At 38.5% G+C, this 22,246-nt stretch overlaps 1 protein-coding gene across 1 annotated transcript in view; it reads left to right on the top strand.

Moving 5' to 3' along the window:
* CACNA2D3 (calcium voltage-gated channel auxiliary subunit alpha2delta 3) overlaps positions 1 to 20,771 on the top strand; it is a gene marked incomplete at its 5' end in the record, with an annotated part of 465,227 nt that extends 444,456 nt beyond the window's left edge. Inside the window, 4 exons of the mRNA XM_082487543.1 lie at positions 2,019 to 2,130; positions 18,747 to 18,857; positions 19,675 to 19,783; positions 20,648 to 20,771. Coding sequence (XP_082343669.1) covers positions 2,019 to 2,130; positions 18,747 to 18,857; positions 19,675 to 19,783; positions 20,648 to 20,740 — 425 coding nt within the window. The 3' untranslated portion in view covers positions 20,741 to 20,771. The remainder of the gene's footprint in view (positions 1 to 2,018; positions 2,131 to 18,746; positions 18,858 to 19,674; positions 19,784 to 20,647) is intronic.
* Positions 20,772 to 22,246: the final 1,475 nt, after the last annotated feature.

The raw sequence follows: 22,246 nt of genomic DNA, 5'->3' as shown, positions 1-22,246 counted from the left end.
TGCTGTGCTAGACCCAGAAAATGCAAAGCTGTTCAACGTATCCGGCAGGTATGCCAGTCTTAGTCCTTGATGTTTGCAGAACAGCGCAATGCAGCCTTGAGTAGGGAACGGGCAACTTTTTTGGATGTTTTTTTCAAGTATACTGTACAAATAAGCCTTAATAGATCCTGACACGAAACATCCGATGGCACTTACATTGTATCTTAGGGAAAGTATCCTTTAAAGACAGCATCCCTCTTCGTCTAATGAAAATGAACGTCTGTTTTGTATTTTAAACAGGTACTAACTACAGGAGACAGGCATTAATAACTTTCTTAAAGATAAAGCTGTCATTGCAGCACTTTGAAAAACAAGTGTGATTGAGGGATTTTCATTCATGTTTTAGTTGCAAGTGAAGTTACTTACTCCATTTCTTTGATGAGTAAGAGTATTGAAAATACCCCCTCATTATGCTCATTGAAATGTCATAATTTTTGTGATTATGTAGCAAGCGATATTTGATAGAACACCACATATTATGAAGATCCTGGAGGGTCCCCGTGCACCTGCCAATTTACCAAAGCCTAGTATGAAAAATACTTCTGCACAAGGTCTTGTAAATCTCAATCACTTTCGTAAGTGAGAGAGAAGAAACTGATGCCCTAATCCTCGGGCAACCCCCTCATCTTCTGGACTCTGACGAGGTGCTGGAAATCTGAGACCGTGGATCTCTGGCAGTCTCTCTGTTACACAAGCCATATGTTGATACAAGTGAGGGTAGACCCAAAATACAGGTGATAAATTTCAGTCATTCTTGGCAACAGATAAGGAGAACAGAGGAGAAATGGAGAAGGTGCAGTAGAGCTAGTCAGTCAGACAATTCTTAAGGATATGCTAAATTGTGAAATATGTCACGACCGTCGTGAAAGCATTGGAAATAACAAAACTTTTCTGACCAGCTGTAGTACCTCCCTTGAGATCTGTGCATCTGGGGGAACGTTTTTAAATTATATACAAAAATGATGAATAGTTCAGAAACGCACGTCCTAGCGCGTGATTGCAAATGCAGTTTTGCTCGTTCCCCCGGCACTGTGCAATAGATACACCACCGGCTTTGGAACAGATTGTCCGGAATGGAAGATCTGTCGAGTCCAGGAGCCTGTTTAGTGTCATCTATTTTTGTCATACCTTGTCTTGTTTTCTCACTTAGCAATTAGTTTAAGATAGGCTTAACATTTATGCTGATGTGCAAGTGTATCTCTGTGTTAAGGAAGAATGAAGTGGTGGGCAGGGAAAAGAAAGGGAATGAGGGAGAGAGATTGTCCAACAGATACATCGGTGTGAGAGTCAGAAGAGCTGCCTTCAGTTCCCAGGTTTGCTGTTGTCCTGTAGTTTGACCTTGAAGCAGCCTCGCTGCTTCCCGGTACCTCAATGTCCCAGCCTTTAAAGTGTAAATAGTGACGCTTTCTTGTCCCTTGCACAGATTAAAAGCGTTATGGAGTATTAATTCTTACTATTTTGGGAAGCAGATAACAAGCATTGGTTCTGGGCAAAGCAACGCTTCTGCCCTCCACCCACGGAGTTATTCTGACGAAACTCTGCAAAGATCCCCAAGCTGTAATCCAAAACAGTGTTTTGGCTACAGTAAAACGTACCACAATTTAGTTATTAAATAAATGTAAGCCCCCATATGTAATAGACACAGCATCACTGAAATAAAGTAAGTCCATCTTGAATATATAGAGAAAGAATGAAAGCTCGTGCATAAATGTAAAGTAGGTTGGCAATGGCTAAAATGTGAATAACTACTTTAACAGTTACATCTTACAAAATTACATTCCATGGATAAACCTCTTTTTTTTTTTTTTTAATTGAAAAAATAGTGTTATGCACTGCCTAGGAAATCTCACAGGGTGGCAGAAGCTGAGTAACATTTCCGTTCTCTGTGAGCTCTGTAATACAGCATCTCATGTTGTTCAGAATTTTGTGTGCTGTTCTTGCCATGTTAACATCAAGATATTTTTTTCCCGTGCCTATAGCGCAGAGGTTGAAACAAACCCTAGAGCCCTGTGACACTGAATATCCAGCTTTTGTTTCCGAACGCACTATAAAGGAGACCACGGGGAATATTGCTTGCGATGACTGTTTCAAGTAAGCCCTTTAAATTTTTTTTTATACAACTGTTTGTGACAAAGCAATAAAACTGAGTTATTCAAGGTTATGTTGAAGAACGTACAAGTGTGTTATATTCTATCTTATATAATGACCTCTGTCAGAGTGTCGTTTCTCTTATAACGGGGGTCATTTAAAAGTTTGATATCCATAAATTAAAGCAGTGCCTATTATTTTCTACCAAAAAATCGTAAAACAAGTAGAGGCTTATGCTAATTTCAAAGAATGTCGAATGTTTTAAGATTTTCCTGGTCACAGGCAGCATTTTAAGGGCATATTCAGTAAAGATTTAGGTACAAAAAGATCAGGGCTGTTGGCTCTCCTGTACAGGAGCGAAGCCCTGCTTTGTGGTACAGCGAGATCTGGTTGTTTCACTTGAATGCCAAAGAGTGTTTCCTTCTTAGAAGTGGGAGAGGATTACATCTATCCTCCAAACTTTCAGTGCCGGGAACCTGAGTTAATAGTAACGAATCTCACGTGTCAGTGCTGCAACCTTGTCAGTTCTACCAGTGCTACTGTAAAGTTGTCCCTCATAGGGTTAAAAGAAGAGAAAGACTTCAGTCTAACTTTCCTCCTTCAGACTGAAAACGTCTTTTCTCTGCGTTTAATGCCTATGTGCAGTGACATTTTAACTGTAGTTACGGTACATTTGAATTAAAGAGTTGCATAGCTATACTTCATGCAAATTTCTGTACTTCAGTAAGTCTCTTAATTGGATTTCCTTTATGCTGCGACGTGATCATCACAAAGGAGATTAATATTTACAGCAATAATTTGTCTATCAATATAAATGTCAGGAGGAATTTCTAAGTTAAACAAAAATTGTTACCAGTCTCCCTTTCTAGACTAAATCAATATGCAATTAGCAAATAAAGGTGAGACCTACTTCTCTGTGAAGGCAATAGGTGTGCTTCTGGACTAGCTCTTCTTGATCTTCATTGTTTTAAAACAGGAAATAGAAGTACAGTGGAGATATACTTTAAGTGCTAATATTCACTTTTAATTTGCTGCTGATCAACTTTTAATTATAAGGAAATTATTAATGTCTAGTATGAATAATTGTTTTTATATGGCTTTGTGGGATAGAAGTATGAAAGTGCTTGGTAAACCGATCCTAGGGAACCCTTTAGATGTAACAATAGGTCCCGCTGCCTGAAAAGTACAAACTCAACAAAATCAAGCTGTGATTTTTCCACCTGACATATCAAATACAATGTACGTTACGCTGCTATGCGTGCTTCGTGCCAGCATTGTAGAATTCAAGCAGCCTTATTTTGTGATTATTTAGCAGAAGTTTACTGAGAAGTTGTGCAACAGGTTATCATACATCTCTCATGTTTAAATATTGCAAACAGATACGATTCCATGAAAAAAGATTAATTTAACAGGACCAGGTTTTCTCAAAGGAATGCAGATTTCAGTCTCTTCTTAGGTAACTTCAGGTCAAAGGAAATAACTTTCAAAAATAACACAATTCTGCAATACTTGGACAGCACTGAGTTGGAAACTGAGTTTAGTGAAAATTATAGTATTTCAAAAATAATGCGCTAAGATCTTTTTCATAGAAAAACATCTTGTGTTCCACAGTGGAACAAAAAAAATAAAAGAAAACCCTGTAAGTTACAAACTGATCTCAAGGCACCCATTATTTTTCTCCACAAGCGATGGCAAAACCTAAAGAAATAACCCAGAAGAACTATTAGATTCTCATGGGAAAGTTCTTCGTTATACCATTTACCCACTGTCATTAACAATCTACAAATTGCATCTAAGATTGCAGACTGCATTGGATTCCAAATATTTTTGTTATAACCCAGGACACTTTCCCGCAGAACAGCTAAGGAATTTGACCCAAAGTCCTTTGTAGACCTATATCTTCTGACCCAGTCTTCTGTTTCATGGCCTCAGTACCAATAAATATTTTTACAAGCAAGTGTATTGCTTAATACTTTTAATTTAAGAATGATGGGCTCAATTAGTCAAAATTAGGGTTCAACCTTATATACAGTTAGTCTTGAACTGACACTGTGTTCACTGGTTAATCTGCACGGCATCTCTGGCTTACTAGGGTTTCGACTGGGATCCTTTTGAGTCAGTGGGAATATTTTCTGTGTCCTCCTTGGATCGTATTGTCGATTAATCTGTTTGTGATAGATACTTGCAAATCTTGATTGCAAATAGGGGAAGATATTTGTAAATATTTACCGGAATTTACACTCTGATATTGCAAACCTTTTTGGAAGACACGAGGAAAGTCAGTGTATTGTGAAGAGGTCTGCAAACAAAAGTTGTGCAAATACTCTGCTGCGAGAAAGTTTGTGTCACAAGTTACTCGTTCAAGTCACTCTCTTTTGTTCCTGCGATGTCAGGCACTACTATAGAGCCCTTGTCTGAAAAAAAAGCAACTAAAAGCCGTCTCTTAGTAGAAGTAAAAACGATGACGGATGTTAATTGAAACCATATAACGTTACTTAGATAAGACATTTTGGAGCACAAATACCGTGTTATTGCTAACAAAGTCACAGTCATAGTCGACAAGGTCACACAGTGAGAGTCAGAGGCTCAGGCTTATTCCGTCCTGGGTGTGCGGTTACTGATCTTACAGAAATACTCCGCACTTCGCAATTACCAAGGGGAACAGTTACCGACTGGAGTTAGGAAAACTAAGCCTTGTTCTTCTAAACGTTTCCAATCATAATTTTTAATCGTGGGTGCTTGGGTTTAAATCAACGTATCTTCACAAACAGCACACAGTAGAACGGACTATATGCTAATTACCTCATAAAGAGCTGGCTCACCTTTTCAGCCATCTCTGAAAACGGAGTCGATGGAAGGGCACCTATACGCTTAAGCGGACTTTTGAGTCGGGCACTAAATATATACAGTCATATAAAATACGCTCTTTATATGTAAACTTATCTCTTACTTGTGTAAAATAAATGCTACTTTGGGATAATTTGCAATGTTTAAAAACGATTTTCAAAAATATAGGTTTTATTAAGAAAGCAGGAGCCTAAAAGAAAATAAGAATTAACATAAGAATGTCATTAGGGTCAGGGCTTGGCTGTCCCACCCCATAATTTGTTGTTATTCAATATCCCAACGATTATTAAATTAATCTGTTATTTAAACAGCAATCAAAAACAAGTCAACCCACATTTTCGAAGCACTGTCAATGAAAGAAAAACAGGGATTTTTTAAAAATCTGAAATGCTTTCATATTTTCCAGTAAGCGATTCCCTATTATGGCAAAAAAAAAAAAAAAACCAACCTTAAAAAAAAAAAAAAAAACAAACACAAAAAAAAACCCAAACAACGTTACTTCTGAAAACTCAGATGATAGACTGTTGAATGTTCTATGGCAGCTGCAGTGTTGGAAAGAGTTAATTGCTAAAGAGAAATGTTTTTTCTTTATCGGTGTCAACTGGCCCTCTTTCTGTCGAGTCAGAACTACACTAACGCCAAATGCACTTGGTGTGGGCTTTAAGGGTGGCGTGCTGCTCGGAGATGTGTTTTTGATTAGACATTAAATTTGAAGTCTTTGGCTAAATAAGCACCTCAGCGCTTCTTGCAGTTTTATGAGGTATTGCCCCAGTGTGTTAGCCAGTTTTTAATACAAGTAAGTGTGTCAACCAAAGTTCTTCGGCAATTCTCACTGGTTACATTACCAGTTTTTGCCTTCTGGTGATCTCAGCATTGCAAAGTTTAATTGCCGATCCTTAAAAAGCACTAAAAATGTCTAAGGAAAGCATCCTCAGAAAGACAAAGTTTTTGTTATGAATTAGAAAGGATGATGGCTGTTACGATATTTGACCAGAGAAAGTTACGTCATCTTTTTAGTATATCCACTCATCTGTTTGTATAACAAACAAAAAAAGCTTTCTCTAATTGCAAATCTTGGTTTTGCATGAAAATTTAGATGTATTCATTTGGCTTCATTTAGGGAAATACCATTAAATTCAGCGGTAACTCAGGCTGCTATGAATATGTGTTTAGATCTTGTGCAGGCACAGCAACTTACTCATCTGACTATTTGTATATTAAGTATATATTTTAAAAGTTCAAAGTTGCAAGGAACCATTTGAGTGCGCAGTCACCAAATTTGTGTTTTCAACTGCAAAAACTGTGGGTATACAGATCGGGCAGCAGTTGCACAGTCAAACGCTTAAAAATCTGCCCTTTTAACCTCTCCTGCTCATGTGTGATGACATATTGGACTTGGATACAGATCAAAAATCTGGCCTTGCTTCCAATGACCCAGGGAGCAAAGCCCCCTTCTCTCTTAATTGCAGCGCTCATGGGTCCACAAGGTCAATACCAAGACCCCATAGAAACTGTTTTGTTCCCAGTTGATTCTTTGTTGCGCGGTCTTAAGACACAAAATAAAGATAGAAGTAAACATGAGAAAGCCATATTCTCACTAGGGAACCAAGGAAGTATGTAGTTACGATCATCCTAACCCTGGGAAAAACTTATGTGTGTGTTTTAATTATGTAAGACGAATGTAAGTGTTCCCATTACTTTGTTGTATATCATATGTAAATTGCCTGTCAAATTGATAAGACCTACTTTATTGATGAAACACTGTCCCACGTATTATATGTTTGGCCCGTTGGTGTGTTAGTAAGCAGGTAATTATTTAACAGGGAAAATCATCAATAAGCCAAATGCCTTCTCTTGCTTTATTATAGACCAGGCATTGCATGCTGTTCGTTGTCAATAAAAAGAGGTAAATGGCCTTGGAATTACAATTCAGGAAGCCACTGAACCCTCCATGTGGATTTATAATGGCAAATTTCAGACTTGTCCGTTGAATGCACTTATTTGGCAGTAACAGATAAATAACGATACAAATTAGATTCAGATTGTTTAGGGCATGAGTATATTAGTGTCAGGAATAGTGCAATCTGCAGACATTAAAATGGTAATGGCTTTTAAAACCACTTTATCTTGAGACATTCCACCATTTGCTAAAATATTTCTGCATTTCTTTCCCAGTAGAAGCTTGCCAAACTGCTGTACTTGATCGTGTTTAAAATGTGTAAATAAATACGCAGTTCAATTTCCCATGAAATAAATAATCATTTGCCTTTTCAGATGTAGTTAGTTTACTTCTAAACAAATCAGCTTGCCACGTAAAACAAGCGAAGCATCAAGGGCCAATTTCTTCTCATTTGGAGCTCGCTCTATGTACATCAGAATATTCCTGTAACTTTCCTGGAGTACGTTGGGCAGTAAATTGCAGTCAGTCTTCTAGAAGACGTTTTGCATTGTATTCAGTTTACTGTGTCCGTCTTGTAGGACCCCGAAGAAAGCCAAATGTTCTCCGTATTTCACCGTACTTTGTTGAGACTGTATGGTTTTGCATGCTTGCTTTTTCAGCGACCATGCCAACTACACACGTGGTACCATGCACGTAAATGGTTTTGACCTATGCCCATGTTGAGTCCCAGGTGTGCTATAGTCAAGCTGCTCACTGCTGATCTTGGCAACGTCGAACAGATCCGAATTCCTGGGCGCTTGCTTTAGATGTGCATGGAAAGCAAGGGGTGTCTTCAAGGGAAACGCGGTATTTCGCATACCTCAGTAGTTAAATGTTGAAGTGTCAAGAATCAAAATCTTAGTCTATAGAGTCATCTTGCACCTCTGTTTTGAAAATCAGATCTTCCAGACTTGCAGAATACTTAGGAGTGTTAAAAAGTCTTTATATTTGTGGCAACAGCAGCATTGGTAGAAACTTCGGTAGCCAAAACCCCCAAACTCTAGAAGATTACAATTTTTTTTTTTTCCTGTTCTTTCCTTGTAAAAAGTATCACATTATGCAATTTAAACTGCTGGAATTGTTTACTAAAGGTCTTTATACTTAGTTTAAAATCCTATATTGTGTGTTAACCACACATCTCTACTTGTACGCTGAGTAACTTCCTCTTCGCTCCAAAGGCAACAGTGATTATAATGTTTGTCATGCAGGTGCAATTTAAAGTCACTGTATGGTTAATTTAACTCTACCCTTTGATAATGTATATTTTGAATGACCAGTTCAGGAAATACTGTAAATTACTATTTTCGTTTAAGAAAATAGGTATATGAAATAATAGGGCAAGGCATATATAAGTTACAGAGCAGGTTTGTGTCTGCCTGTCATTAGTTTAACAATCCTTTGGAGAGTTTTCAAGGGGTTTTTTTTGTTTGTTTATTTGCTTGGGGTTTTTGTTTTTAAATAGACGAAGATTTTCAATATTCCTTTTTTTGTTTCAGAACTTTTTTAGCGTGCTTGTTGAATTCAGCAGTGTTGTAGCTGCTTATACACAGAATGCTGCCTTATATTGAATATAGTCGTTTGTTATTATCTCAGTTTTTATATCAGAGTGTTCCCCCCAAAATCAAAACCTTGAAGTTTGTTTATTTAGTTGACAAAACCATGCAAATCTGTATTGAGATTCTCTCTCTCAATTTGCTTGGCACTGTAATCATCATAAAAAAAGCTAAAGAGTGAAAAAATCACTATGCATCAAAGAAGAAAAAAGTATATTAAATGTTAAAAAAATTCTGACTTTAGTAATCTTTTTCAAAGGGCATTTTTAATGGCAAAGAATATATATTGAATGAGAGGAGTAGTCTGTAGGAGGAAGAGAAAGATGCGGAAATGTACAGTGGTCTTTACTTGCAGATGTGTGCAACTTTTTCATTAGGAGACTTCGTAGCGCTGACCATGTGGTCCATCTGTAAGTACTGTAAAGTCTTGGAGATACGTGTGTCAGCTTCCTAGCAACTCGGTCTATTAACGTCGTCCTTCGTTTCGCTGTAGGGTTTTTTGGAGGTGCAGGATGAGATGTGCTCTCTCTCTTAACTCCCCGCCTCCCTACTTACGCCTCCCAAATGAGCCTAAAGCTGAATTGCTTGAGAATTTTCTATATCACACTGCGTGGGAAGGTGGTGATCACCCAGTCGCTGTTCATAGCTAAGCTCAGTAGTGCTATGAAATGTAAATATTACTGTACTTAAAAGTTGGCATAATTTTACGTTTTAAACAAGCAGTAATAAATATTAAACAAATGATAGATAGTAGCTGACACAATGAAAGGATGTTTTGTAATGACAGCAGATTTAAAAAGTTGTATGAATGCCATGATATAGAGCTGAGTAGTAATAGATATATCAAAGATGGCTTGGAATAGGAAAACTTATTAAAATTGGAAAACATGGCAGTGAATTTTTAAAGCCAGGCACACTTGTGAAGAATTGCTAATACTAGGAAATTTATTTCCGTTTATAATATATTCATATTATATTATAGTCTGTTTGAAAAAAAAACCAAAAACATGACTTAGGCATCTGTACATGTAGCGCTTGTCTTTCTAAAGGATTTGAGAGCTTAATGGATATTAAACAGCCTTTAACTTAGAAAAACAACATGAATCTTCAGATTTGAGTGCCATACTGACACGGACATTTATATTACCTAAAATACAGGGGTTTAACTAGCTATGGAGAGGATGACATGCAGTCTACTTAATTCTTTCAGATGCAGCCTTCTCAATCATCGTTAAAATTTATGTTTACAGGAATAAATTAACAACATCCTTGCAAAGCACGCTGGGGGCACAGCCGATGAGCACTTTAGTTCTAGGATGTATTACACTTTTAACGTGACTCTCCTGATCATCTCTGCTTTTTATACTTCAGTTTGTGTTGCATAGCTCTTTGCTAGAGCCACATTGCATTTGTAGATTAGACTACACCTGAAGCTGTGCCAAAGATTAGTTACCAACTCATGAAATTCAAAAGTTACTTGTACAATGTCATGTGATATTTGTGAGCCTTTCTAAATCAGAGGAAATCAACTGGCTTTTTAATCTCTAAATTATATTTAGAATCGAGCTTGGAAATCATCTAGTGTTTTAAAAACATTCTGTGAGATGTTTCTCAATGCAAACCACAGCTACTTAAGTAGGTCTAAAAAAGCTCCGCTAAAAACACGTGTTGGCTAACATGCTATAGTAGAACTGCATTTTCCAGTCTGGATAACTTCTCTGACCTCCCTATCGTTGTCCTGCTAACTGGGTGCCACTGTCAAAAAGCCAAGTCCAAGCTTTAAGAGACCTCTGATAGGTTTTGCTTTGTGCTGATTGCAGTATCTCCTCTGTGGTTCATTGTGAGCAGTTTATCACAGGATCAGGTACCCACTCTGCCTATGGAGACCCACTTACGCCGCACTCAGCTCAGGTTTGTTCACGGGTATGAACCTTGACTCAGGGTTGAAGTTTGTGCGGTTTTTGAGCTTGGTTTCTTTGCAAAAATTTTGCAATCTCTTTGAAACCTAGTGATCTGAACCTCTCCGTTATCTTACCTTCTCCTAAGGGCGGGCAGCTAGACGAGAAAGCTTAGGAGCGTTGTCAAATTCCTCATTACACACATTACACAAAGTACTTGTTTTCATCCTAAAGCGTGTACGCTCAAAGCTTTTGGATGTTTGTAACGTTTCTAACAGGCAGTTGGTAAGGTACTCTTATCCGAGCATCAGTTATTTGAGAAAGCATCCTCTGACTGATAATGAAAGAGGAATGGCACTTCTGGGGTTTCCTGTCTGAAACAAAGTGGTTGCCAACCATGCCACAGCTCTCCGGGGTTGCAAGCCTTCGGCACGCTCAGGAACAGTGAAAACGTTATTGTTTGTTTAAAATCCTCGATTCTAAAATTTGCTTTGAGTAGGTATGTTCATCCTGACACCGAATTGTGCTGCAGTCAGTGAGGCTATACGTGGTAGCAATATTTTGCTAGCCATGGGGTCGGGTCACAGGCCTGAGGCTGAGAGTTTATCTGTCTCGATTTATACGAGTGAACCACTGGCTGCTTTTTATTTCGTATATTTCAACTGCTGCAGCTCTCAGAAATGTTGTTATTGGCATATATGTTATTTTTATATATTGCATTAAAGATATTCCATTCTCTATCATCATTTATTTGGGGGGAAAAAAAAAAAAAAACAAACAAGAAACCAAGCAGCCCAACTTGACTGTGTTATAAACATTTCATTCATTCATTTAAAAAATGTGATAAGTGAGAGAAATGTGGGTTAGGAAATGTAGCCAGCAGCCTGGAAAGCACATGATAGGAGTTGGGAAACAGCACAGCGGATATCTGCACTTCAGCTGAATGCTTAAAGTTTGTTCCAGACCATTAGGGTTGAACGTTTGCAACCAACAGTGATGTGAGTAACACATATTTGAGTGCAGAGTGTGCAATATTTTCCATTTACCGTACCCTGGTGCTGGTATGTTTTTTCTTTCTGTAAAAAATAGGAAAGATCAAATCTGACAGATATGAAATGTAATCTCAAAGTAGCAACTAATCTTAATCCAAAATACTCGAACTTCATTAATGCAGGTTTGCACTCAAAAAATACGCTGAAAGGTCCGCAGGGAAATGGCTGCATTGACAGAGATGCTCAAACATCGGAGTGCCCAGTGGGGCTGTCTGAGTTGAGTACCGTGGAAATTCAGACTACTTTTTCATGTCTTTGTGCATGTGTTCAGGGTGCCGATTTGAAAATATTGCCCTCAGTTTATTTCAGTTCAAACTACTCACAGTGAAATTCTTCCATGCTTTGTAGGATTCATCTGCAGGGGCCAACCAACCAGTAGCGAAAAGATCTTTTCCATTGCCTCCTAAAAATGATTGATATGATAAAGTATGTGCAGGACTGACACATGCTAGCACAACAATTAGATATTATTCTAGTCATAATTTCAATGTAAGTCCCACAGTCATCACTGTAACAGTAAACAATAGTATTCAAGTGTTCTTGTGGTCATTACAGAAACAAATTAAAAATACACATATGGATTCCCCCCCCCCCCCCCTTGAATCAGGCTGTTAAAGCTCCTGAACATGAAATTAAAGATGAATCTGAACAGCCGTTTGAATGTTTATAGGATTAAAATCCCGCCTAAGCCACGTGTTTATCATGACCACATACTCTGCCACGTAGCATCTGTTGTCATGAGCACGGATATAATAGCAGCGTATGTCTGTAAAATTAAAAATGAAAATATTGTTTGTAAAACACACCATATAGATCAATAATTCTTACTTATGAACAAGCGTGTTTTAAAACAAAGCACAATAATGCAGTGTTTCTGTGAGAAAAGGAGAATTGTTTTAACTAGAAACACACAGCATTGTTTTTAAACAAGTTGAGTTGCTTTAATGGTGCTGTGCTCAAACCGTCCTCAAATTACAAAGAAATATCTTCCATTCTGCAGGATCATGGGGAGATATTTTCTCTGAATTTTTTGGTTCCTCAAATGTAGGTGTATCCTGTAAGTATCTCCAGAGTTCCATGCTGCTTGTCGTTCATTTTGTTCCCTCAAACACTTTGCAGTCTTCGTCTGAAGACAGACGGGGAAAATGGATCTGCAAATCAGAGATTTTTGAATGCTCTTAGGAGGTTTATTACCATTCTTTGTTGTTGAAACAAGTCGTGTAGCAGTGTCACTGGCCACCGGGTAGTGGCAGCGTGGTTGCAAGGCAGGAAAAGGAAAATGGTTGAGTACAAGTGACCAATAAATGGTGGTGATTGGGATCCTCAGTCCGAACGCTCTAACATGGCTGTGTCCTCTCCACAGCTGCCTGGCCCACCCTCGGTCCCACACAAAACGCGCCGCGTTCCACACATTCCCTTAAGACTGGGTGTGTCTGGGGCTATGGCAGTGGCTGCTTATTATTAGGGAAAGCTCAGGTCTGTCTTCAGTTTATATCCTGTCCAGAACTTAACAGCAGTGGACAAGGAAATGGATTCTCTCTCCTGCATGGAAAAACAGAGACTAAGCTGTTTAACAGCACTATCGATTTCCTTTAATAGCGGATGTTAAAGTCAAATAGTAGAGAGCAAACAACTTAAAGGTTAAGTTTGCTTCGCTGGACAGGGCACCTCTCTTGCATGTTTGAAATTGAATTACCTTAGCTTTGCCTGTTATGGATCCAGCTCTGGTAGGAAAGGAAAGTTAAAGCCAGCAGCGTTTCAGAGACAAGATGTTAAGCCTACCACATACGTGTTGTGCCCCTTATGATTCAGGTAGTTGTAGTGAAGCAATGACCTGCATTAAGCGAGGAAATCAGCGGCTTAGAGAAGTGTGTGATCTTCAAGTTGGCCAGCCATCTGGTCTTTCTTCGGGAGATGCAGCAGCCTCATGAGTCCAGCAGCAAGGAAGAAGAGAGGGTCTAGCTCTGCCTTGCTGCTGCTTTGCCTGTTTCACCAATGTGGGAGGTGCTCCAAAATTCCGAAGGGGACAGACTGCAGAGGCCCCACAACAAAGCCGCCTGCTGCAGCAACTAGTAACCTTTGTTGGTCTGTCCCTTTCCCACAGGGTCACCAACTCTGCTTGTCCTATCATCCCTGCCCTTTCCCCCTGGCTTGGAATATCTCCCTCCAGTCCTGGGAGGTTTGTCCCTCTCCCACTCGCCTTACTGATACTTTGCCACCCCGGAGGCTCAGAGGCTGGAAGATGAAAGGAAGAGAAAGAAGCACACGGTGTGGATAGAAGGCAGTGCAGCAAGGGTAGTGTCAGCTCAGTCCCTACTCCTCTACTGCCTTCAGTATATCTTCTGATTATTCCTCCTTACAGGAGAAAGTAATTCTTATAATAAGAAAAAGAGCTGACATTTTTGAAATTAGGTTGGGTTTTGTGTGGTTTTTTTTTTAAACGTAGTCTGTGGAAGAAATAATTATGATAACAGTATAATATATATTATAACTATGAAAACTTCTATATATACAAGCAAAAGGAAAAGATTCTAATGGGAAAAAGAAAAACAGGTTTGAATGTAGTTTGCTGGCTCTTTTCAGGTGTTGTAGTCTGCACTTAGCTTTAGGCATCACATTTCACCCCGTTCGGGATGCATTTCTCTGCAGGATCACTATTCAGCCATTAAAGAAAGAGGAAGACCCTCCTGCAGAGGATGATTCAGATCAGGGAAGCCAGGCTCCTGCTCTGAATTATCCTGGAACGGTCTGTGTCTCTGCAGGTACCCTGCTCAGAGCTGGAGGTGATTACCCTTCTAATGTAGGAACCGGAGTTACATGCATAAAGGCAGCTGGTGTGAGTGCTCTCCAAGATTTGTATTACAGTCCTATTGTGATGTTTTCCGAATTCTAGGCTATCTTCAGAAATTAGAAAGGACTCCTTCTCTGTGGGAAGAGTCATTTAGCCACCAGACACACATTAAAAGTGTACTTTCTTCTCATGCCTCCATAAGCACGATATTAACAAATACAATTATGAATGCAGCAGCACTTGAATTTCAAGTCTTCTCCTGTTTCGTTCTACAATAAAAAATTAATTTTCAAGGAACAGATTAATAAACACTTGCATTTTTGAGCAAATACTATTTCCAAGTAAAACATGAAGCTTTTTTTTTTTTTCTGAATCAATTTGTATGATATTTTTGCAGATATTTTTATATGGGCCAATACAGAAATAGATTAGAAAGAAATAGATAAAGCGTGTGCAACATGACAAAAGTGTTGTGTAATGCTCTGACTCAAAATACAGATTTTCTTGCAAATTTGCTCTCTTCTTATTTTTTCTTCATTAACAAAACAGTTTGGCGTGACTAGATTTTCTTCCTCCTTCTCTCTCTACCTCTTTCAAGTATTAAATTTCTTCCTTCCTCACCTTTCCCGCAAAGTGAAGAAGCAGTTTGTGTTCCGGGTCTGTTTTGAGCCTCTGAACTTGCACATCAAATAAACCCAACTAGTTCCTCAGTGGATGAAAGATGGAGGAGAAATTATTAATAAGGTTCTTATTAACTCAATGTGACTCCAACATAACAGGAACCCCAACAATTTATTCCATTTTATATATGGAAACATATGCAAGGCTTTTTCCATGCTGTCACTGTCAAGTGATGGTGATCATACCAGTGTAAAGGAAAAAGGTTCAAATCAAAAGATTTACATTACTTAACGCAAAAAGAGCTTTACCCTTTAAACGTGTAAAGTTCTCCATAAAGATTAACCATAGGCTATTAAACGTACTTTCTTTTGATTGTTAAGCCAGTAATAAAACCCCTTACGCTGTCCCTGAGATTTGGCTCCCTTTTTGCCAGTGACACAAATGGCGAGCTAAGCCAGCAGGTGCTCAGAAATGCGTATTGTAATATAAACTTTAGAGACTCACAGTGGAGCTCACTTGAAAGACAAGACATTTTCATTACTTTGTAAGCAACTTTATTTCCCACTGCAGTCAGGCAAGCTGTTTTGCTAGAGCTTTTTCTCCCTTCCAACTGAATTTTGGTGTAAGCAACGAAAATTTTGGCGGAATATTTCAGTAGTTGAAAGACTTTGTTCTGACTGTGTTTATGCACCTTTTGTTTTCTGTGAATGTTCAGTTCCTGAGACTTACTGGCATGAACATTCGCTCAAAATGAGTTTCAAAGATGCATGTGCATGTCACCATGGAAACTGAAAGTGGAACTCAAACAGAAGACGTGCTGCTGGGATGATGTGTGCTTTGTCCAGTGTGGGCATGGAAGCAGCGCCGTGTGAATTATCTCAATAGTCACAGAGCAACTGCAGTGGTTGTGACTGGCAGAAACTTCTTTGCCATTGACCTAGTCAGGGTAAGAATACCTCATGACCGCAAAATGATCTTAAATTACAGCAGCTGAAAGAAGTATAATTTGCTTGGGCACGTTCTATTAATAGAAAAGAAAGCTAAATTGGACAAATTTTTTTCTGCCCTTAATTATTTGCTCAACTCAATCTCTGCCTTCAATCCTCTGTCTTCACTTGTTGATACGTTAATCCTTTGCCTGTGACCTCACGAGTCAGCGACTGGTGAGGACACGCACTTGGCTTTACAACTTCATTTCAAGATTATGTTTGAGAATTGTGAAAGGGAAAACATTCATTTACTGCTTGTGGAAGATAACATTTTCTTTTAAATATACCTCTAGTATGGTAGATGAGACGATAGTTGTTCCACTTTGCAAGACATTAGTTAAGACATTATTATACCCTATGGAAAAAAAATGCTGCAGTGAGCCAAAAGTTTCATCTTTTTATGGCTCTTTAGATGACAGTCACATGTTCTGTGGCAGTCACCATAAGGTTAGACACTTCAATAGATAAAGAGACTGTAGATTTGTAAAAATATTCACTGTTTGGTAAACTCAACCAGTGTAATCAATCGATACCTTTTGTATAATTCCTGAAGTAGAAAAGGTTTTTTGACTTAACCTAATATATTGTTCTTTGCAGTTCCTTTAATTCGTACTTTCTGTCAATCCATGCATATACAGCACTCCCCAAATTACCAGGTCTAGCAAAATTTTCTGTATCACTTAATTCCTACAAACCTTTGTAGTTTTTGACTTTTTTTGTCAGAGAAGCCATATAGTAATTTACTTAGCGTCATAGTTCTGTCGTGGAAACTTTCTTCTGCGTTCAAGTGCTTTCTTTTTTCGTTCCAGCTAGGTGAAGTAATAGGAAAAGCTCCCAATCATTTTTACTCCCCCCTCCCCCTCGCCCCCCTCTTCTTTGGGGAAGCAATAGCCTATACTGTATAGCTCTTATGCCACCCCAGAGAAGTGGGTTAAAGAGGAAACGCAATGGGAAATGTGCCCACCTTTCATGCAATGGCACCTTTAAGCCTGGCTGTACGGTACGTGCTCTGTCCCAGGCTTCAGTATTCCCCGGGGGTCCACAAAAAGGGGCTTATAACAAAAGGACTTGGACTCAGGCACACCATAGGTACAACAGGAGAGGGATTACTCCCTTCTCATCAAAAAGAGAAATGAATCATTTAGCATCTAGTTAATTGTTACAACACGTTATGTCCCTCAGGTCCTGTTCTGAGCAAGTTATAAAGACACAATAAATCTAAGTTTCAGACTGCACAAAATCCAAATTGTGCCAATTTCTGGGAATAATTTTTTTTTTATCCTTTATTCATAACTCTTTTGAGAAATTCATGCAGTACAATTTTGGTGTAATTGTCTGTTAAAGGTTTTCCCTCCTTTCCTTTTATTGGCCCCATTTCTCCCACACACAAATCCACAAAGCCACAGATGCTCCATTACAATGATGTCAGTCTTGCTACACGCTCCAGCTGTTCGGTAGGTACATTTATAAAGTTCAGCCTTTTACATTATGCCATAAATGTATATTTCATGTATAAACATAAAGCTAACATATTGCAGATCGCTCTAAGTGTAATTTTAATGGAGGTTCAGTAAGTTTAAAAAATACTGAAAAGTGTTTAATCTTTCCGTTGGCCACGTTTTTATAGCAAGTTTTCCAAATTTTTTTTTTCTGAAGCTAGGTTTGAATGTTCCCTGCCCCCTCCGCTATTTCATCTTCTGTGATTTTTGGAAAAAGCAGGGAGTTATTTTAGTAAGACAATATGTATTTTAAATAAAGATGTCTGAGGAAAAATATGTTCCTCTCCACATCATCTTGGTGCTCAAACCCTCACTTAATGTTCTGTACATTTACCAGCATACCACACCAAAAAACACCTCATTCCTGGAATTGCCAGATTTCAATGCTATTCGATATGGCACATAGTCTGTTGATACAATATATAAATTCTGACAGATTTAAAAAAAAAAAAATCAAGAATTGGGTCTAAGCCTTAAAGCATTTCTTTGTATTCTGTCCTGAATTTCAAAGAAAAGGCTAAACACTGCCTAATTTGGCTCTGCCTCCTCCCCCTTTTCTCTTTGGTACGTGCTTAAGAGTTCAGCTCATTGTTACTATGTGGATCATTGAATAGTGCCCACAGGATCCTTCCCTGGTCTCCCCTGGGTGCTTTCCTTCTTACGAGCAATGTCTTTATTTCTCGCTCTCCTTTTGAGTTGCCTACTTTGTCTTCATTTGAATGTGGTGCTGAGTTATCACCATATTTGTGCCATATAGTCGTCATTATTCTAAAATAAATCTCCTTGCTTAGGAAGATTTTGAGGCTTAATCTCTGTTTTGTTGGCTCAGTAATAAAATGACTCTCGAGAGGACAGATGAAAGCTGAGATCTTTCTCAGTAGTTCGTGTTGCTTCAAGCAAGACCCAGAGTGAATAAAGGCCCTAATGCGATTGCAGAGGCTAAAATTAGGGACCGTGCGTTATCGCTATGCGGCTGCAGAAGAACCTTCATTATTTTTGCAGATCAGTTTCATGTCTACTTAAAAATTCCGGATCATAAATACATAGCTAGGGCTTCATAATAGAGCAGAGATTCAGTACTGAAATCTGAAAAAGAAAAATCTGATAAACTCCCCTGAAATTCGCTTGTGTCCCGCTCTCCACGTGAGTGTATCCGCAGTATCAGTCTATCGGTTCTGCTTCACCTCTGTACCTTTCAGCATCGTGTACAGCTCGAAATGGACAACCGCATTCTGCGAATGAGGGAAGCATTGTCCAAGGCCATCTACTTCTACAAAGTGTGGAGATGTAGTAGGAGATATAAAGTCAATGTTATTTGTGACTATAATACAGGTGTTGTTGACAAGTTCAAAAATCCCTAACAAAACCTGTTGCTCAGAAATACAGATAACATCACCATTTTGTTTTTGTTTTTGTTTTTTAATTTGCAGGTCTTTTGTTATCCAGCAAATCCCAAGCAGCAATCTCTTCATGGTCGTAGTAGATAACGAATGCTTCTGTGATTCTGTCCCACCAATTACCATGGCACCTATAGAAATAAGGTATATCCTTTTATTTGCAACGTTGTCAGAAAGAGATTCAAGATGCAAATATTGAAAAATTTCTTATTATGTAAAACTTGCATTACATGACTTCAGAACACATCATTAGCCATTAGAAAGTGCTGGGATTCTTCGAAATTAAGCCATCTGATTCTTCGAAATTAAGCCATTCCTACTTATTTTCAAGGAGAATTCACTTTTTTGGTGTTTTGGTTTGGGTTTTGTTTTTGTTTTTTTTTTTTTTGAACAGCCGCTACAGATGCACTTGTGTGCATCTTTAAGTATCATAAGGTCATGCTCATCTTTAGATAGCTGAACATATTTCAAATCAGGCCCTAAATATGTAATTTCCTCGTAAGAATGGAGGTCCTGATATTGGAACTTATAAAACTCCTTACGATACAGATATCTCTTCATTTTAGGGTTGAACTGGAGTATTGAAAATGTTTCAGAATCCTGCTTTCCAAAAATATAAAAAATGTAGCGAAGTAAATATATCTTATTGATTTTTAGTTGCCCCAATTTTTATTTTGTGCTGTTCTGTAGGTCAGGATTTGTTTTCTTACATAAACTGGAACTTATCCAAAGCAGCCTGCGGTGCGCTTGTATTGCAGACGTATTGTGGAGAGGCGGGTTAGCAGCGTAAGGGCAAATGATACTGTCTAAACTACAGATCACTGTGTGGAAAGTGCTAGAATTGCCGCCTTTTGCTTGCGTTGATCACATGTATCACCTTGGGGTTTTGATGGCGAGGAAGCAAGGAGCTGAAAGATTTTCACTATATTCATTTCAAACCACATGAAAATGCAATGCTCAGAACATCTGTCCTTAACTACCTCGTACATAATGAATCCCTTAAATGTGAACGTTTAAAATCTCAGAAGATAAGAAGACGCCCAGAATCTTGTCATGGATTTCACCCCGAAGTAAGTTTCTATCTACTTTTCCTTTCTTTTGGACTCTGGTAATTGTTCTATTTGTTAAAAAATAAAAAAAAATAGGTGAACTATCTTCTAAGATGAAATACCAGGAAATACTGTGAACAGTCAGAAGACAGTAGTAAGGGAAGTGAGTGACATTGCAAGCGCTGCAAATCTTTTTACTAAACCTGTAGACGATGTCTTGGCTTGCTGCTTTTGTAGACTGTTTTGTATCATATAAGAGAACGCGGTAGGATGTGAGCACAAACTGGCAGCCGGGAATATCTGGGAACTTACTCCGGCTCAAGCACTCACCACAAGATTCCTCATTAGAGATGGTTGGGAACTTTGTGCTGCTGCTGTTTTTTTTCAGTAACTAGCGTCAGTATCTCAGCTGTCATGCTGTAGTCATTATGTTTACGCATAATATTGCTTGGGAGGGATCGCTACGCATATTTACTACCCTGTGTTCTGCATAGTGGTCTTATTTGTATCGTGCCAAGGAGATCTGATAGAGACTGGGGATGTGATTACAGTGGCTTGTACAGCCTATGTTCACAGGCATCCGTTTTACTTCGGAGTAACTTTATTTCATGCCTTCGATGGTGTAATGCAATGTAGAATGAGACCTAAAATATGGCATGGAAGGGATTGCGTGATGCCTGTTGACGATGATCACTTTCACTCTACCATCTGAACTTGTTCAAATGAAAATGTGTATATTATTGTATTATATCCTGAGCGTATTTAGTTCATGAGTTTTGCTGTTTGCATCAATCCTCTTCTGCCTGTGTAGTTTGGTAAAGAATCCTGCGTCATACTTGAGTGTCATGGCTTGTGTTTATTTTCCTTTCTTTTTTGTTTCTTTAGGAAAATGCAAGAGAATGTGGTGGTGTCTCGGGCCTTAGTGCTAAACCTCCTCTTGTTCTTCTTCCTCTGCTATTGACAATTTTCTCAAGGTGACATTGACTGATGTGTTCAATTGGCATGCTAATACATGGATAAACTGTGAACTCGGAAATGGTGCAACATAGAGGACATGAAATATAGTCAGAGCATCAGCATTTCATGATTTTACACTGTTGGTGATATAAATTCTTAAAGACATGTTGAAAAAAGATTTATCTTTTTACTTTGCAAGTCATGCAGATGTGAATTTGGCATATGGTAGTCATGATTCATCAAAAAAGGACTTGGTAGATAGAGGTGACCATTGCTTTGTCCCATTGAAAACAATTTAAAACTGTGTACTTTTTTCAATAAAGTATATTAAAATCACATTTTCAGTGTATTTTAAGTATGATAATATATTCCATTAATTAATGATGGGAAGAGAATAAAAGAAATGGAAGATGTTTTATTATGCTTTTAGCCTATTTCTGGAAAGATTCAGAGAAGAAAATGTGGAGCTAGCTTTTATAATAAGGCAGAACAGCTTTTCTTAACAAGTCAAGAAAACACATGTGCATGTATGAAGCTGAGCAGGTAATACGCTGTGTGATTTATAGTGACGGTTTGGTTTCTGGAAATAGCTGTAAAACATCTCAGCTACGTTTAGAAAGTGAGCCAAAGCCTGATTAAAGCCTTTTCCCTAACTTGGGCAAGCTTTAGCTCAAATTGGTAGATTTGGTCGCAGAGGGCAAAATTAAATACTTTTAATGTGTTACAATTTGTGGGAAGATAGGCAAAATAACCTTTATAAAAGGATGATACTGCTCTGTTAGTGTTCTGCCCTGTAGATGGCATGTCCGCTAGGAGAAGCTCGTTATGAGGAAATTCATAAGCAGAGAACGTTTGACTTACAGCACATCCGTGTCAGCAGAATTTGCTATGGTTTTCACTGAGAATTCTTTGAGGCCCACCCTCAGCGGGCAAAGATCAAGACCGATATTTTTTTATTCTAGGCCTTACGTTCTTCTTTGTAAGGGAAAAGAAAAGATAAAGAAAATAAGATTTTTTTGAGTCTTTTAAAACCCTATGCAAAGAGGGATCTTTATCCTACCCCTAGTATAATGAGTATCTTCCTCTTGTAATTGGTAGGAATGTCCCTGTTTTGGATATGTCTGCTGAAGATCTCGATCTGTGAAGTATGTTGATCTCCCCATTTATCTTGGGCGTTTTATATGAAGTAGAATGCTATCAAGAGAATAACGTGACCTTCTAACGATATAATACGTTAGATGCAAAATAAAATGCCCCTGTTCTAAATCTGGTGCTTGAAGCTTGCAGTTTCCTGATCGGGGCTAAGCATGCTTTTAGCATTAGATAAACGCTAAGCAGGTTTGCTGTGTATCTTAGGTGAGAACAGAGAGCTAAGCCACTGAGAGGGGCTTTGTTTTAAGGAATAATATCCAGCTCGTAAGAGGAAGAACTAGTAAAATAAAATTTCCACTTCAATGCTTTAACGGGTTCAAATGCACTGGTACTTCCTCTGGTTCTGAAACCATACAGATCCTTGTCTGGACTCAT

Source organism: Vanellus vanellus (assembly GCF_965231255.1).
Source record: "Vanellus vanellus genome assembly, chromosome: 9".
Lineage (NCBI taxonomy): Eukaryota > Metazoa > Chordata > Aves > Charadriiformes > Charadriidae > Vanellus > Vanellus vanellus.
This window is presented reverse-complemented; position numbering and strand designations above follow the sequence as displayed.